The 16209-nt window shown below is 44.1% G+C and overlaps 2 protein-coding genes across 2 annotated transcripts; both read left to right on the forward strand.

Annotated features, from left to right (window-relative positions):
- Window positions 1-718: 718 nt before the first annotated feature.
- On the forward strand, window positions 719-1450 carry LOC136505163 (thaumatin-like protein). Its single transcript, XM_066500279.1, has one exon. The coding sequence runs from the start codon at window positions 757-759 to the stop codon at window positions 1276-1278; it is 522 nt and encodes a 173-aa protein (XP_066356376.1). The 5' UTR covers window positions 719-756; the 3' UTR covers window positions 1279-1450.
- A 6504-nt stretch (window positions 1451-7954) lies between these two features.
- Window positions 7955-14832, forward strand: LOC136503962 (vegetative cell wall protein gp1-like). The gene is made up of 4 exons (XM_066498870.1): window positions 7955-8061; window positions 13054-13484; window positions 14036-14092; window positions 14783-14832. Exons 1-4 carry the CDS (start codon window positions 7955-7957, stop codon window positions 14830-14832), a joined length of 645 nt encoding a protein of 214 aa, XP_066354967.1.
- The last annotated feature ends 1377 nt before the right edge of the window (window positions 14833-16209 follow it).

Raw genomic sequence — 16209 nt, forward strand, 5'->3', positions numbered from 1 at the left:
ATGTTCAGTCGACAAGGGCATATGCGCATGCTTGTCCCTTTCGTACTAGTTCTACACATTGAACATGGCCTTCTTGACGAAGTTATATCCATTGAACAAGCAATAATATCTTGGATGACCAATGTGTTGTCTTGGACAAAGTGGACTGATTTTTCATAACATATATATCTAGATGCATGAACTATCTGACACAACTTCTAACAAACACGAAACACGGCAGTCAATGCAAATTTTGGGCAATCGTTGCCAAGATATACACTAGAGTATTGGTTTCGTCTAGACGCTCGTCTACGTGAACAATGGTTGGTGGAGACGTCGGCTTCATGCGAGAAACTTAAGATGTCACGGTGTTGATTTAGAAACAAAAATAAGTCCAAATTTAGAAATATGATTATGATTTTAATAAAAGTATTACTCTTTATCGCTGCATGTAACCTACACATGTTTTCCACTGTCACTGTCACTGAAGCTGGATTTTCGGTTGGGTGCGCGTTCATACTCGTACGGATTGTGAAGTGGCTCATCGACAGAGCTAGCCACCACGAAAATCAACTTCGTGGGGTGGCACTTTCCAATTGGCAATCGTTGGCACCATCTCAGCATTCTCAGTCTATGGTTCTTCTCCAACAAACAAGGGCATTATTGTCATTGCGCTGGCTCTTATACTTTTCAAACTCAGTCTGGCCGGCGACCTATAAATACACACATACTCCCTCCTCCACTTCCAAAGCAAAAAGAAGCAAGCTGCTAGCACCAATGGCGGCCTCCTCGTCCTCGATCCTCCTGCTGCTCCTTGCCGCCACCTCTGTGGCCTGCGCGAGCGCCTCCACCTTCACCATCAGGAACAACTGCGGCTTCACGGTGTGGCCAGCAGCCACCCCAGTGGGCGGGGGCCGGCGGCTGGACCCTGGGCAGACGTGGAGCCTGTTCGTCCCCGCCGGCACCAGCTCCGGCCGCGTGTGGGGCCGCACGGGCTGCTCCTTCAACGGCAACAGCGGGAGCTGCCAGACGGGCGACTGCGCCGGCGCGCTCTCCTGCACGCTCTCCGGGAAGCCTCCCATGACGCTGGCCGAGTTCACGCTCGGCGGCAGCCAGGACTTCTACGACATCTCGGTGATCGACGGCTACAACCTCGCCATGCGATTCTCCTGCAGCACCGGCGTGACCCTCAACTGTGGCAGCTCCAGCTGCCCCGACGCCTACCTCTTTCCCAACGACAACACCAAGACCCATGCCTGCAGCGGCAACAGCAACTACCAGGTCACCTTCTGCCCATGATGATGAGGCAGCATGTATGGATGTGTCGCATGCATTCACGTAGGGGATCGGAGAGTAATTTTGACGATAACACGTCAAAGTGTGCATGCATGCATGTGCACGCGCGCATATGTACCTGAACTTGTGTACCTACCATTATATTATACAATAATACAATAAGTCTCTGTTCTTATCGTGTTGAAAAAGCATGGAAGCAGCAAGAGGAAAAATGTTCTTGCCAGGAAGAGGTTAATTAGACAAAACAAATGAAGATATAATCCTAACCCAAGCAGCGAACCCTAATCCCAACCCAAGCTGTGTTCCTAAGCTCAATACTTGTTGCGGTCCCTAATCTCATCCAATGCAGGCGACACCTCATTCCAACTCAGGCTGCGTTCGGTTCCCAGGTTTTGGTGGCCTGGAATCATTCCAACAGGAATTCCTTCTGTAATTTATATAGATGCGTTCACCGGGAACTATTCTAGTCGAGAACCACCCCTAACCGAACGGGCCCTCAATGTGCTCACTCAGAGCCTAATCCGAACAAGTGTTCAATGCCCAACACACAACAAGGTGCTAAACTAGTGGGTGGCGGTGGGGAGGGGGCAAATTCATTATTATATATACAAACCATTGCATTGACCCAAAAAATAGGAAAAGTTTCCAATTGATCGGGGAAGTTATTATACAACCCATGTTGCACGCACTCGTGTGGGAGGTTCTTGAAAATAAAACAGTTGTATGCATGAATTAAACCTACATGTTCTTACAAAACTAGTCTTGTTAAGATTAGGCAAGGCAATGAAAGACTACAATAAAAAAACTAACAAAATTGGATCGAGTCATAAGACGATGTACGTCAAAACAAATAGCAATATATGGATGCCTTCTATATTTCTTATATATTGGAAGTAGTAATTTCACTTAGTGGAGATGATGTGGATAGCTTGTTTTAAGAGGTCAGAAGTTAGTGGGAATGACATTGCTATTAGTAGGAGATGATATGGACAATGTAGGAAATAATGTGGATAGCTTGCTTGTTGAGGTACATACAACTTATAGTTACAGTGGGGATTAGCTTTACAAAAGATATAGATAAGGAATTATGCAGTAATTGGTTGTGATCGGGCACAAAATTAAAGGAAGTCGTCGCTCGCTTTGTTCACTGTACCCAACATTCGATACTTTTATATTCACCAAAAAATGGTAAAAGCTTGTCTTTCCAAAAAATAATTATAATCATTTGTGTGAACCTTTTGTTGAAGATGATCTACGATATACAATTAAGAAATAACCCGCTAATTAAAAGAGATACATGAAGTCATGCATGTGACAGCTCATATAGGACCAACCTAGCTTTCAAGAGCTAAAATACCAATTTTTATACAACAACATTTGAGTCATATAAAATATCTAAGTTTCCTCTATGGTACGGTCAAGTTTTTTTGTTACGGCCAAGTTTTTTTTTTGAGCTGGACTGACGAATATATGTGTATGTACATGCTCTCCTATATATCCTATGGAAAATTAATGTTTACAGATATGTACGTACGTGGAAAAAGAGAGGTTTTTTTTATGCATACATGTGAGGTGACCAGCTGTCCAGCACCATGATTAGGTCTGCATAGGGTGGACTGCTGACTCGTGGACTGACTTGTATGCGAGCCAAAGATTTCGTCATGATCTGGAATAATTCAGGATGCACAAGGACACAATTGGCGGCAGTCACTACCACAAGGACATAATTTTACAGATTTGTGCGGAAATTGAAGTCTATTATGGATGTTTGTATATGTAGACAAACATAGCACAATATCATCTCAACATGCATCCTGTATGTACGTATGTATATTTGCGATAACCTTGACAAATTCTAGCTCAGAGAAAAAAAATAAAATATTTCTTACGTTTAGTAATGGCGTATGCCGCATGATTGTGCCTATGGTACTAGGACTACGCATGTTTTGAAGCCAGGCCGGTCTTGAAGACGGATTCATCCATTGAACAAGCAATATCTTGTATTAGTGTGTTGCCCTTGTCAACTTGGATTAATTTTCAGCACGTGTACATGCATGAACTATCTGACACAAAACTTCTAACAAAATATAGCTCCAGTACTATTAGCTCCTTATCTGGTCAAACAAAATATAGGCATAGATACCACAATTGATGACAACCTCTAAACTTTATCCTAATTAACGCTAATTCCTAGCTAGGCAGATAGTGTCCTGACTTTTCTAACTATAATAATCTTGGCTAATCTTCCCAAGACATTTTAATTAAATTATTACTCTATATCCCTGCATGTAACGTATATATACATGATTTTCAGTGTCCTTGTCACTGTAGCTGGATTTTCGGTTGCGTGCACGTTCATACCCGTACAAGTTGTGAAGTGGCTCATCGACAGAGTTAGCCCACCAGAATCCACATCATGCATGCATCCATGACACTTTCCAATTGGCAATTTGACAGCATCTCAGTCTATCCAGCTGTAGATGCACGAAATATATATCTGACACAACTTCTAACAGACATAACACGGCAATAGATGAAAAAGATTTCTCTACCAAGTACTACTATTAACTCCTTATCAAGTCAAAGAAAATAGCTAGGCTTAGGCACGGAGATGGCGAGGAACGCGGCGGTGCGCGGACGGAGATTGTGGTGCCATGTGGACGGAGATGGCGGCAGCGCGTGGACGGAGCCTGAGCTCCTGCAGCATGAATGGGCTCAGTGGGCCTGTAGATGGGCTCGTTGAGCTTGTCCAGGTTTTTCTCTTTTCTTTTTTTTTGATTGATTTATGGAGGTGGGTATTATAGGCCCGCTTGCGTTAACAGAAATTTACGCAGGAGGGCGATGGGACCGCCTACGTTACCGTGATTAATGGAGACCTTTCCATCGAGGCAGACGGTTGCATTCGAATTTTACTCTATAACTCCTATTTTTAAAGGCGGCTCTATTTTCTAGCCGACTCTCACTACTGGAAAACTGGACTTTGCCGAGTGCCTGAGACTTTGCTGAGTGTTTTTTATCGGGACACTCGTCAAAATAAAGCACTCGACAAAGGTGGATTTGCCGAGTGCCAGGCACTCGGTAAAGCCTGGCTCTCGGCAAAACTGGGCTTTGCCGAGTGCCGCGGCACTCGGCAAAGATCCCACTCGGCAAAAGGTGGCCGGCCCGTGACGGCGGCCACCTGCTGTCAGATTTTGCCGAGTGCCTAACGGCTGGCACTCGGTAATTTTTTTTATTTTTAAAAACTTATTTTGCCGAGTGCCAGCCCTAGGCACTCGGCAATTTTTTTTATTTTTAAAAACTTATTTTGCCGAGTGCCAGCCCCAGGCACTCGGCAATTTTTTTAAAAAAACATATTTTGCCGAGTGCCCCGCATGACACTCGGCAAAATATTTTTTTTTATTTTGGGCCCAAATTTTTTTCTGGGGCCTTGTGACAGTATTTCAAACTCTATTTTAAAATTTGGGGCAATTTTTACTTTTTTTGATATATTTCATTAGTTTATTTCGTCTCGTCGAATTTTTTGGGATATTTCAAATTTGAACTGCACGTAAATGGAATAAAGGACTTTGGTCATCCAAAAATTGATACTCATGATATTTATGGTATGTTTAGGCCGTATCCAGGAACTCACATGAAATCTCGAGCATCTCGTTGACGTAACATGTCGAGGTACTTGTAGGAATGTGATTTTAAATTATATAAAATGCAAACGAAGTCCAAAAATCACGAAACTTGTCGAGGCATCGTGTTATCGCATGTGGAGGCTGTGGTAAAAAATTGAGAAGGTTTCGAGCAAGTTGTGACGTCGGATGCCAAAAACCAAGACATCTCCACGTGTGAGGGAGAGAGAAATGAGAGAAAGAGAGAGAGAGAGCGCGCCGGCCGGGCGCGGGTGAAGATAAGGTGGCTTTGCCGAGTGCCAGATCGGCGGCACTCGGCAAAGTAAATTTTCTTCGTCGAGTGTCGTGATCTGGCACTCGGCAAAGTTTTTTAAAAAAATCGGCAGCCCTTTGCCGAGTGCCAGCTGGGCGGCACTCGACAAAGTTATTACTTTGCCGAGTGCCAACCCTAGGCACTCGGCAAAATAATTTTTGTTTTAGTTTTTTGCCACCAATTTTTTTTGAAGCTTTAGTATACTACCACAAACAGCATGTTTAAATTTGGGACATTTTCATTGCCTTTTGGCATATTTCTATAGTTTATTTTATTTTGTTGAATTTTTCCGGAAAATATAAGTTTGAACTGCGGGTGCATTGAATAATGGATTACATTCGTTCAAAAAATGTTATCCTTGTTTCTTAGTGTAAATTTAGGCTAAATCCAGGAACTGTCTTGAAATTTCGATCAACGTGCTCACGGGGCAACGCCGCCAACTTACGTGGGAGTGGTTTTTTAATTGTATAAAATGCGAACGAATTCCAAAAATCATGAAACTTGTCGAGTTGTCGCCGTATCGTATGCGTATGCCGTGGAAAAAATTTAAAAAAGTTTCGACCACGTTGTCACGTACGATGCTCACAAAGGCCTCTTTGTCGAGTGCCATATTTTGCCGAGTGCGGCGCTCAGCAAAGCAGGTCTTGGCCGAGTGCCCGAAATTTGGCATTCGGCAAAGATTTTTGCACTCGACAAATCACGTGTTTCCCGTAGTGCATGTTCTTACAAAACTAGTCTTGTTAAGATTAGGCGAGGCAATGAAAGAATACAATAAAAAAACTAACAAAATTGGATCGAGTCATAAGACGATGTATATGGATGCCTTCTATATTTCTTATATATTGGAAGTAGTAATTTCCCTTAGTGGAGATGATGTGGATAGCTTGTTTTAAGAGGTCGGAAGTTAGTGGGAATGACATTGCTATTAGTAGGAGATGATATGGACAATGTAGCAAATAATGTGGATAGCTTGCTTGTTGAGGTACATACAACTTATAGTTCCAGTAGGGATTAGCTTTACAAAAGATATAGATAAGGAATTGTACAGTAATTGGTTGTGATCTGGCACAAAATTAAAGGAAGTCGTCGCTCGCTTTGTTCACTGTACCCAACATTCGATACTTTTATATTCACCAAAAAATGGTTAAAGCTTGTCTCTCCACCATTAATTACTTAATATTTTTGGAGTTTTAGAATATGTTCATTGTTCAAAAAATAATTATAATCATTTGTGTGAACCTTTTGTTGAAGATGATCTACTATATACAATTAAGAAATAACCCGCTAATTAAAAGAGATACATGAAGTCACGCATGCGACATGCATCATCATCTGCAACCTCATATAGGACCAACCTAGCTTTCAAGAGCTAAAATACCAATTTTTATACAACAACATTTGAGTCATATAAAATATCTAAGTTTCCTCTATGGTACGGTCAAGTTTTTTTGTTACGGCCAAGTTTTTTGTTTGAGCTGGACTGACGAATATATGTGTATGTACATGCTCTCCTATATATACTATGGAAAATTAATGTTTACAGATATGTACGTACGTGGAAAAAGAGAGGCTTTTTTTTATGCATACATGTGAGGTGACCAGCAGTCCAGCACCATGATTAGGTCTGCATAGGGTGGACTGCTGACTCGTGGAATGAGTTGTATGCGAGCCAAAGATTTCGTCATGATCTGGAATAATTCAGAATGCACAAGGACACAATTACGGCAGTCACTATACCACAAGGACATACTTTTACAGATTTGTGTGGAAATTGAAGTCTATTTTGGATGTATGTATATGTAGACAAACATAGCACAATATCGTCTCAACATGCATCCTGTATGTACGTATGTATATTTGCGATAACCTTGACAAATTCTAGCTCAGAGAAAAAAAATAAAATATTTCTTACGTGTGGTAATGGCGTATGCGCATGATTGTGCCCATGGTACTAGGACTACGCATGTTTTGAAGCCAGGCCGGCCTTGAAGACGGATTCATCCAATGAACAAGCAATATCTTGTATTACTAGTGTGTTGCCCTTGTCAACTTGGATTAATTTTCAGCACGTCTACATGCATGAACTATCTGACACAAAACTTCTAACAAAATATAGCTCTAGTACTATTAGCTCCTTATCAGGTCAAACAAAATATAGGCATAAATACCACAATTGATGGCAACCTCTAAACATTATCCTAATTAACGCTAATTCCTAGCTAGGCAGGTTGTGTCCTGACTTTTCTAACTATAATAATCTTGGCTAATCTTCCCAAGATATTTTAATTAAATTATTACTCTATATCCCTGCATGTAACGTATATATACATGATTTTCAGCCTGTTCGTTTGGTCGTAAACGATCGTAAATTTCCAGCCGGAAGAGTGTTTTTCTCTCACACTAAACCAGCCAGTAAATAATCCATGATCGTTTACTGCCTCCCGAACAGGCTGCTTGTCACTGTAGCTGGATTTTCGGTTGCGTGCACGTTCATACCCATACAAGTTGTGAAGTGGCTCATCGACAGAGTTAACCCACCAAAATCCACATCATGCATGCATCCATGACACTTTCCAATTGGCAATTTGGCAGCATCTCAGTCTATCCAGCTGTAGATGCACGAAATATATATCTGACACAACTTCTAACAGACGTAACACGGCAATAGATGCAAAAGATTTCTCTACCAAGTACTACTATTAGCTCCTTATCAAGTCAAAGAAAATAGCTAGGCTTAGGCACGGAGATGGCGAGGAACGCGGCGGTGCGCGGACGGAGATTGTGGTGCCATGTGGACGGAGATGGCGGCAGCGCGTGGACGGAGCCTGAGCTCCTGCAGCATGAATGGGCTCAGTGGGCCTGTAGATGGGCACGATGAGCTTGTCCAGGTTTTCCTTTTTTCTTTTTTTTTTGATTGATTTATGGAGGTGGGTATTATAGGCCCGCTTGCGTTAACAGAAATTTACGCAGGAGGGCGATGGGACCGCCTATGTTACCGTGATTAATGGAGACCTTTCCATCGAGGCAGACGGTTGCTTTCGAATTTTACTCTATAACTCCTATTTTTAAAGGCGGCTCTATTTTCTAGCCGACTCTCACTACTGGAAAACTGGACTTTGCCGAGTGCTTTTTATCGGGGCACTCGGCAAAATAAAGCACTCGGCAAAGGTGGATTTGCCGAGTGCCAGGCACTCGGTACAGCCTGGCTCTCGGCAAAACGGGGCTTTGCCGAGTGCCGCGGCACTCGGCAAAGATCCCACTCGGCAAAAGGTGGCCGGCCCGTGACGGCGGCCACCTGCCGTCAGATTTTGCCGAGTGCCTAACGGCTGGCACTCGGTAATTTTTTTTATTTTTAAAAACTTATTTTGCCGAGTGCTAGCCCTAGGCACTCGGCAATTTTTTTTATTTTTAAAAACTTATTTTGCCGAGTGCCAGCTCTAGGCACTCGGCAATTTTTTTAAAAAAACATATTTTGCCGAGTGCCCCGCATGACACTCGGCAAAATATTTTTTTTATTTTGGGCCCAAATTTTTTTCTGGGGCCTTGTGACAGTATTTCAAACTCTATTTTAAAATTTGGGGCAATTTTTACTTTTTTTGATATATTTCATTAGTTTATTTCGTCTCGTCGAATTTTTTGGGATATTTCAAATTTGAACTGCACGTAGATGGAATAAAGGACTTTGGTCATCCAAAAATTGATACTCATGATATTTAGGGTATGTTTAGGCCGTATCCAGGAACTCACATGAAATCTCGAGCATCTCGTTGACGTAACATGTCGAGGTACTTGTAGGAATGTGATTTTAAATTATATAAAATGCAAACGAAGTCCGAAAATCACGAAACTTGTCGAGGCGTCGTGTTATCGCATGTGGAGGCTGTGGTAAAAAATTGAGAAGGTTTCGAGCAAGTTGTGACGTCGGATGCCAAAAACCCAGACATCTCCACATGTGAGGGAGAGAGAAATGAGAGAAAGAGAGAGAGAGCGCGCCGGCCGGGCGCGGGTGAAGATAAGGCGGCTTTGCCGAGTGCCAGATCGGCGGCACTCGGCAAAGTAAATTTTCTTCGTCGAGTGTCGTGATCTGGCACTCAGCGAAGTTTTTAAAAAAAATCAGCAGCTCTTTGCCGAGTGCCAGCTGGGCGGCACTCGGCAAAGTTATTACTTTGCCGAGTGCCAACCCTAGGCACTCGGCAAAATAATTTTTGTTTTAGTTTTTTGCCACCAATTTTTTTTGAAGCTTTAGTATACTACCACAAACAGCATGTTTAAATTTGGGACATTTTCATTGCCTTTTGGAATATTTCTATAGTTTATTTTGTTTTGTTGAATTTTTCTGGAAAATATAAGTTTGAACTGCGGGTGCATTGAATAATGGATTACATTCGTTCAAAAAATGTTATCCTTGTTTCTTAGTGTAAATTTAGGCTAAATCCAGGAACTGGCTCGAAATTTCGATCAATGTGCTCACGGGGCAACGCCGCCAACTTACGTGGGAGTGGTTTTTTAATTGTATAAAATGCGAACGAATTCCAAAAATCATGAAACTTGTCGAGTTGTCGCCGTATCGTATGCGTATGCCGTGGAAAAAATTTGAAAAAGTTTCGACCACGTTGTCACGTACGATGCTCACAAAGGCCTCTTTGCCGAGTGCCATATTTTGCCGAGTGCGGCGCTCGACAAAGCAGGTCTTGGCCGAGTGCCCGAAATTTGGCACTCGGCAAAGATTTTTGCTCTCGACAAATCACGTGTTTCCCGTAGTGCATGTTCTTACAAAACTAGTCTTGTTAAGATTAGGCGAGGCAATGAAAGAATACAATAAAAAAACTAACAAAATTGAATCGAGTCATAAGACGATGTATATGGATGCCTTCTATATTTCTTATATATTGGAAGTAGTAATTTCTCTTAGTGGAGATGATGTGGATAGCTTGTTTTAAGAGGTCGGAAGTTAGTGGGAATGACATTGCTATTAGTAGGAGATGATATGGACAATGTAGCAAATAATGTGGATAGCTTGCTTGTTGAGGTACATACAACTTATAGTTCCAGTAGGGATTAGCTTTACAAAAGATATAGATAAGGAATTGTACAGTAATTGGTTGTGATCTGGCACAAAATTAAAGGAAGTCGTCGCTACGCTTTGTTCACTGTACCCAACATTCGATACTTTTATATTCACCAAAAAATGGTTAAAGCTTGTCTCTCCACCATTAATTACTTAATATTTTAGGAGTTTTAGAATATGTTCACTGTTCAAAAAATAATTATAATCATTTGTGTGAACTTTTGTTGAAGATGATCTACTATATACAATTAAGAAATAACCCGCTAATTAAAAGAGATACATGAAGTCACGCATGCGACATGCATCATCATCTGCAACCTCATATAGGACCAACCTAGCTTTCAAGAGCTAAAATACCAATTTTTATACAACAACATTTGAGTCATATAAAATATCTAAGTTTCCTCTATGGTACGGTCAAGTTTTTTTGTTACGGCCAAGTTTTTTGTTTGAGCTGGACTGACGAATATATGTGTATGTACATGCTCTCCTATATATACTATGGAAAATTAATGTTTACAGATATGTACGTACGTGGAAAAAGAGAGGCTTTTTTTTATGCATACATGTGAGGTGACCAGCAGTACAGCACCAAGATTAGGTCTGCATAGGGTGGACTGCTGACTCGTGGACTGAGTTGTATGCGAGCCAAAGATTTCGTCATGATCTGGAATAGTTCAGGATGCACAAGGACACAATTGGCGGCAGTCACTATACCACATGGACATACTTTTACAGATTTGTGTGGAAATTGAAGTCTATTTTGGATGTATGTATATGTAGACAAACATAGCACAATATCGTCTCAACATGCATCCTGTATGTACGTATGTATATTTGCGATAACCTTGACAAATTCTAGCTCAGAGAAAAAAAAAATATTTCTTACGTGTGGTAATGGCGTATGCGCATGATTGTGCCGATGGTACTAGGACTACGCACGTTTTGAAGCCAGGCCGGCCTTGAAGACGGATTCATCCGATGAACAAGCAATATCTTGTATTACTAGTCTGTTGCCCTTGTCAACTTGGATTAATTTTCAGCACGTCTACATGCATGAACTATCTGACACAAAACTTCTAACAAAATATAGCTCTAGTACTATTAGCTCCTTATCAGGTCAAACAAAATATAGGCATAAATACCACAATTGATGCCTTGATGGCAACCTCTAAACATTATCCTAATTAACGCTAATTCCTAGCTAGGCAGGTTGTGTCCTGACTTTTCTAACTATAATAATCTTGGCTAATCTTCCCAAGATATTTTAATTAAATTATTACTCTATATCCCTGCATGTAACGTATATATACATGATTTTCAGCATGTTCGCTTGGTCGTAAACGATCGTAAATTTCCATCCGGAACAGTGTTTTTCTCTCACACTAAACCAGCCAGTAAATAATCCACGATCGTTTACTGCCTCCCGATCAGGCTGCTTGTCACTGTAGCTGGATTTTCGGTTGCGTGCACGTTCATACCCATACAAGTTGTGAAGTGGCTCATCGACAGAGTTAGCCCACCAAAATCCACATCATGCATGCATCCATGACACTTTCCAATTGGTAATTTGGCAGCATCTCAGTCTATCCAGCTGTAGATGCACGAAATATATATTTGACACAACTTCTAACAGACGTAACACGGCAATAGATGCAAAAGATTTCTCTACCAAGTACTACTATTAGCTCCTTATCAAGTCAAAGAAAATAGCTAGGCTTAGGCACGGAGATGGCGAGGAACGCGGCGGTGCGCGGACGGAGATGGCGGCAGCGCGTGGACGGAGCCTGAGCTCCTGCAGCATTAATGGGCTCAGTGGGCCTGTAGATGGGCTCGGTGAGCTTGTCCAGGTTTTTCTTTTTTCTTTTTTTTTGATTAATTTATGGAGGTGGGTATTATAGGGCCGCTTTTGTTAACAGAAATTTACGCAGGAGGGCGATGGGACCGCCTACGTTACCGTGATTAATGGCGACCTTTCCATCGAGGCAGACGGTTGAATTCGAATTTTACTCTATAACTCCTATTTTTAAAGGCGGCTCTATTTTCTTGCCGACTCTCAGTACTGGAAAACTGGACTTTGCCGAGTGCCTGAGACTTTGCCGAGTGCTTTTTATCGGGGCACTCGGCAAAGCAATATTTTGCCAAGTGCCGCACTCAGCAAAATAAAGCACTCGGCAAAGGTGGATTTGCCGAGTGCCAGGCACTCGGTAAAGCCTGGCTCTTAGCATGATCACATGTGGAGATGTCTGGGTTTTTGGCATCCGACGTCACAACTTGCTCGAAACCTTCTCAATTTTTTACCACTGCCTCCACATGCGATAACACGACGCCTCGACAAGTTTCGTGATTTTCGGACTTCGTTTGCATTTTATATAATTTAAAATCACATTTCCAGCAAGTACCTCGACATGTTACGTCAACGAGATGCTCGAGATTTCATGTGAGTTCCCGAATACGGCCTAAACATACCCTAAATATCATGAGTATCAATTTTTGGATGACCAAAGTCCATTATTCCATTTACCTGCAGTTCAAATTTGAAATATCCCGAAAAATTCGACGAAACGAAATAAACTAATGAAATATATCAAAAAAAGTCAAAATTTCCCAAATTTTAAAATAGAGTTTGAAATACTGTCACAAGGCCCCTGAAAAAAATTTGGGCCCAAAATAAAAAAAAATTTATTTTGCCGAGTGCCATGAGGGGCGCTCGGCAAAGTGGGCTTTGCCGAGTGCCAGCCCAGGGGGCACTCGGCAAAGTTGAAATAAAAAAACAGTAAAACCCCACCGGCCCAACCCCCGCGCGGCCCAACCCCCGCGCCCAGCCACCCGCCCGCTCCCCCGCGCCCACCCCAGCCGCCGCCGCTGCTGCGCCCTCGCCGGCGAGCCCCACCCTCGTGCCCGCGTGCGCCCGCGCCCTCGCCGGCCTCGCCCGCGATAGCGCCGTCGTCGGCCGCGCCCACCGCGCCCACCCCGCGCCGGCCGCGCCCCGCCCCAGTCGCCGGCCGCGCCCTCGCCTGCGCCCTCCACCGGCCTCCCCCGCGACTGCGCCCGTCGCCGGCCGCGCCCCGCCCCGGCAGCTCCCCGCGCCCGCGCCCTCCGCAGGCCTCGACCGCGACCGCGCCCGTCGCCCCACCCCCAGCCGTCGGCCGCGCCCCACCCCGGCAACTCCCCGCGGCCCGGCCCTTCTCGCCTCGGCCGCCCAGAGGTTGCTGGCTGGTGTCGGCCAGCCATTTCCGATAGCGGCGGCCGTGTCCCGGCCGTCCCTTCCCTGGCCGCGCTGCTCGTAGGAGCAGGGGAGGTAGGAGGAGCAGGGGAGGAGGGAGAGAAGGGAAGGGGAGAAGAGGAGGAAGAGAAGAGGAGGAAGAAGGAAGAAGGAAGAAGGGAGGGAGGAGAGGAGAAGGGAGGAGGAAGAAGGAGAAGGGAGGTGGAGAGGAGAAGGGAGGAGATGCCCCGGCCGCTGTCCATGCCTCGTTAGCGGCGGTGCCGTGCCCTCGGCGCCCCGCTCCAGACTCCGCCCACCATCAACGAGTACACCAGGTTCGCCCTTCCCTTTCTATTTAAATCGTGCAATGGATGTCGGCCATCGAGCCCTTGTTAGTAGTAATAGTTGTTGTATGTGGTTTTTGGCCATCGAGCCGTTGTTTGTGGATGTTGGCCTTCGTGCCGATCTTTTTTGCAGGTTTTTGAAACCTCCCCGTGCAGGGGAGGTTCTGTCGAAATTTTCAATTGTCACTAATGTATTGTCTTTTTATGCAGGAGGAGGCCCTGACGGAGGGACCTCGGTGACCTCGATTGTCTTCGTCAGCGTTGCAGGTCTGCCTGCACCGCATCGCGGCGCCACTGCACCGACTCACCACAACCCTGTTAGCCTGACCTCACCAGCACCCTAGATATAACCCCTCTATCCGTATCATGGTCTTAGGTCGCTGATCCCAGTTAGGCGTCTCTCCGACGTGAGGGCACAGAGCACGGCCAGAAGCCTTCCCATATGTGCACGGCCTACTCCAACACTGTCGCGGGTCGATGAACTTCAGGTAATTCCGGTTTCACTCGTTGTACATTGAACGTTACACACATTGATCAGATTTGCAATACTGAAACATGTGATTGAAACAATGCAGGCCGAGCTGGCAGAGACAAGGGAGACGCAAGCGCACCTGACCGCAGAGCTGGAGGCCACGAAGAAGCAGATGGCGGACATGTATCAGATCATGCAAACCATCGGGCAAGCATCGGGTGTCCAAGTGCAGTTGCCAGCTCCAGCTCCGGTTCGACACTTTACTCCTGTGAGTATGAAAGTTTAATGTGTTCGTGCCGTTGGGATTGTCGGCCATTGTGATTTTCGGCCTTCGTGCCATTGGGATTGTCGGCCTTCGTGCCGTTGTGATTGTTGGCCTTCATGCCGTTGTTTCTTGCAGGTTGGAAACCTCCCCGTGCAGGGGAGGTGCTGCCGAAATTTTCAATTTTGAGTCTAACACATGCAATCTCTTCTCTTTTGTGCAGCCTCCGTCGGCGGGTTCAAACAATCCCGCTACCGTGTCACCGGTGGCTGATCACGTCAACCCTTCTTCGCAGTTCGGTCCTTCACCGTAGTCCGGGGGGCCACACCTGCAGTCTCTGTCGCCGCAGTAGGGATGTTGAACTTTGTGATGTGGAACTTGTAATAATAAACTTGTGATGTTGAACTTTGGTGCATTTGTGATGGATTTATTAAATATGCGTGTGCTTGTGATATATAATGCATGTTGGCGATATAGATGTGATGATTGATGTGTATATATATATATATATATATTGTCTGTTACAATGGAATGTAAAAAAAAATTTGTAATTCTCGGGGTCTTTGCCGAGTGCCATGGGCAAGGCACTCGGCAAAGATTTAAAAAAATATATATATAATTTCTTTGCCGAGTGCCTTGCCGCGGCACTCGACAAAGTATTTTTTAAAAAAATTTAGAAATTCTTTGCCGAGTGCCTAAACAGGAGCACTCGGCAAAGAAATTATTTAAAAAAAATAAAAAAACCTTTGTCGAGTGCCTGGGCAAGGGCACTCGGCAAAGTAATTTTTTAAAAAAAATATAAAAAAAACTTTGCCGAGTGCCTGGGCAGGGGCACTCGGCAAAGTACTTTTTAAAAAAAAATAAAAAAAAACTTTGCCGAGTGCCTGGGCTGGGGCACTCGGCAAAGTAATTTAAAAAAAAATAAAAATTTTTCTTGCCGAGTGCTGGGTCGGGCACTCGGCAAAATAACCGTTAACGGCCGGCGCCGCGACGGCCGAAAATATTTTGCCGAGTGCCGCCCCAAGCACTCGGCAATTTTTTTTTTATTTTGCCGAGTGCCCGGATAAAAAGCACTCGGCAAAGACCCTTTCCCGAGCGGACTTTGCCGAGTGCTAAAGCCTTTGCCGAGTGCAAAGGGCTCTTTGCCGAGTGTAAAAACACTCGGCAAAGCCGCGGCCTCCAGTAGTGTCTATAAATCAATTTGTAGAACCACCTCTATAAATCCATCTAGTATTGTGGATTGGCATCTCCGATACCAACTTTGCTACATTATTGTGATAAAATGTTTGTCAATGAAAATGGCGAGGAAAGAAAACTAGAAACGACTAATATTTGGATTTCTTTTATTTCGCGACCACGTTCAAATTAGCCCATTTTTCATTAAGAGGGTAGCAAAACGGTTACATAGCACAAGCCACGGCTTGAAACACGGAAGGACAAACTGAAAAGAAATGAAACTGCAGAAATACTCAAAACATTGGACCCAGGTTAATGGCATATGGAACGAGGTACCTGTTTTCTCTTCCGATCCTAGATGTTGATCTCTGTGTCGTTTGTTAGTGGGGAGGGTACGGTTGAACATGCATGGAGCTGGTCCTGGTCTGTTTTGAGACAGTACCCGTGTAGATAGCATTGTAGTAATATACTCTA

The sequence above is a fragment of the Miscanthus floridulus genome, chromosome 14 (assembly GCF_019320115.1).
Source record: "Miscanthus floridulus cultivar M001 chromosome 14, ASM1932011v1, whole genome shotgun sequence".
Lineage (NCBI taxonomy): Eukaryota > Viridiplantae > Streptophyta > Magnoliopsida > Poales > Poaceae > Miscanthus > Miscanthus floridulus.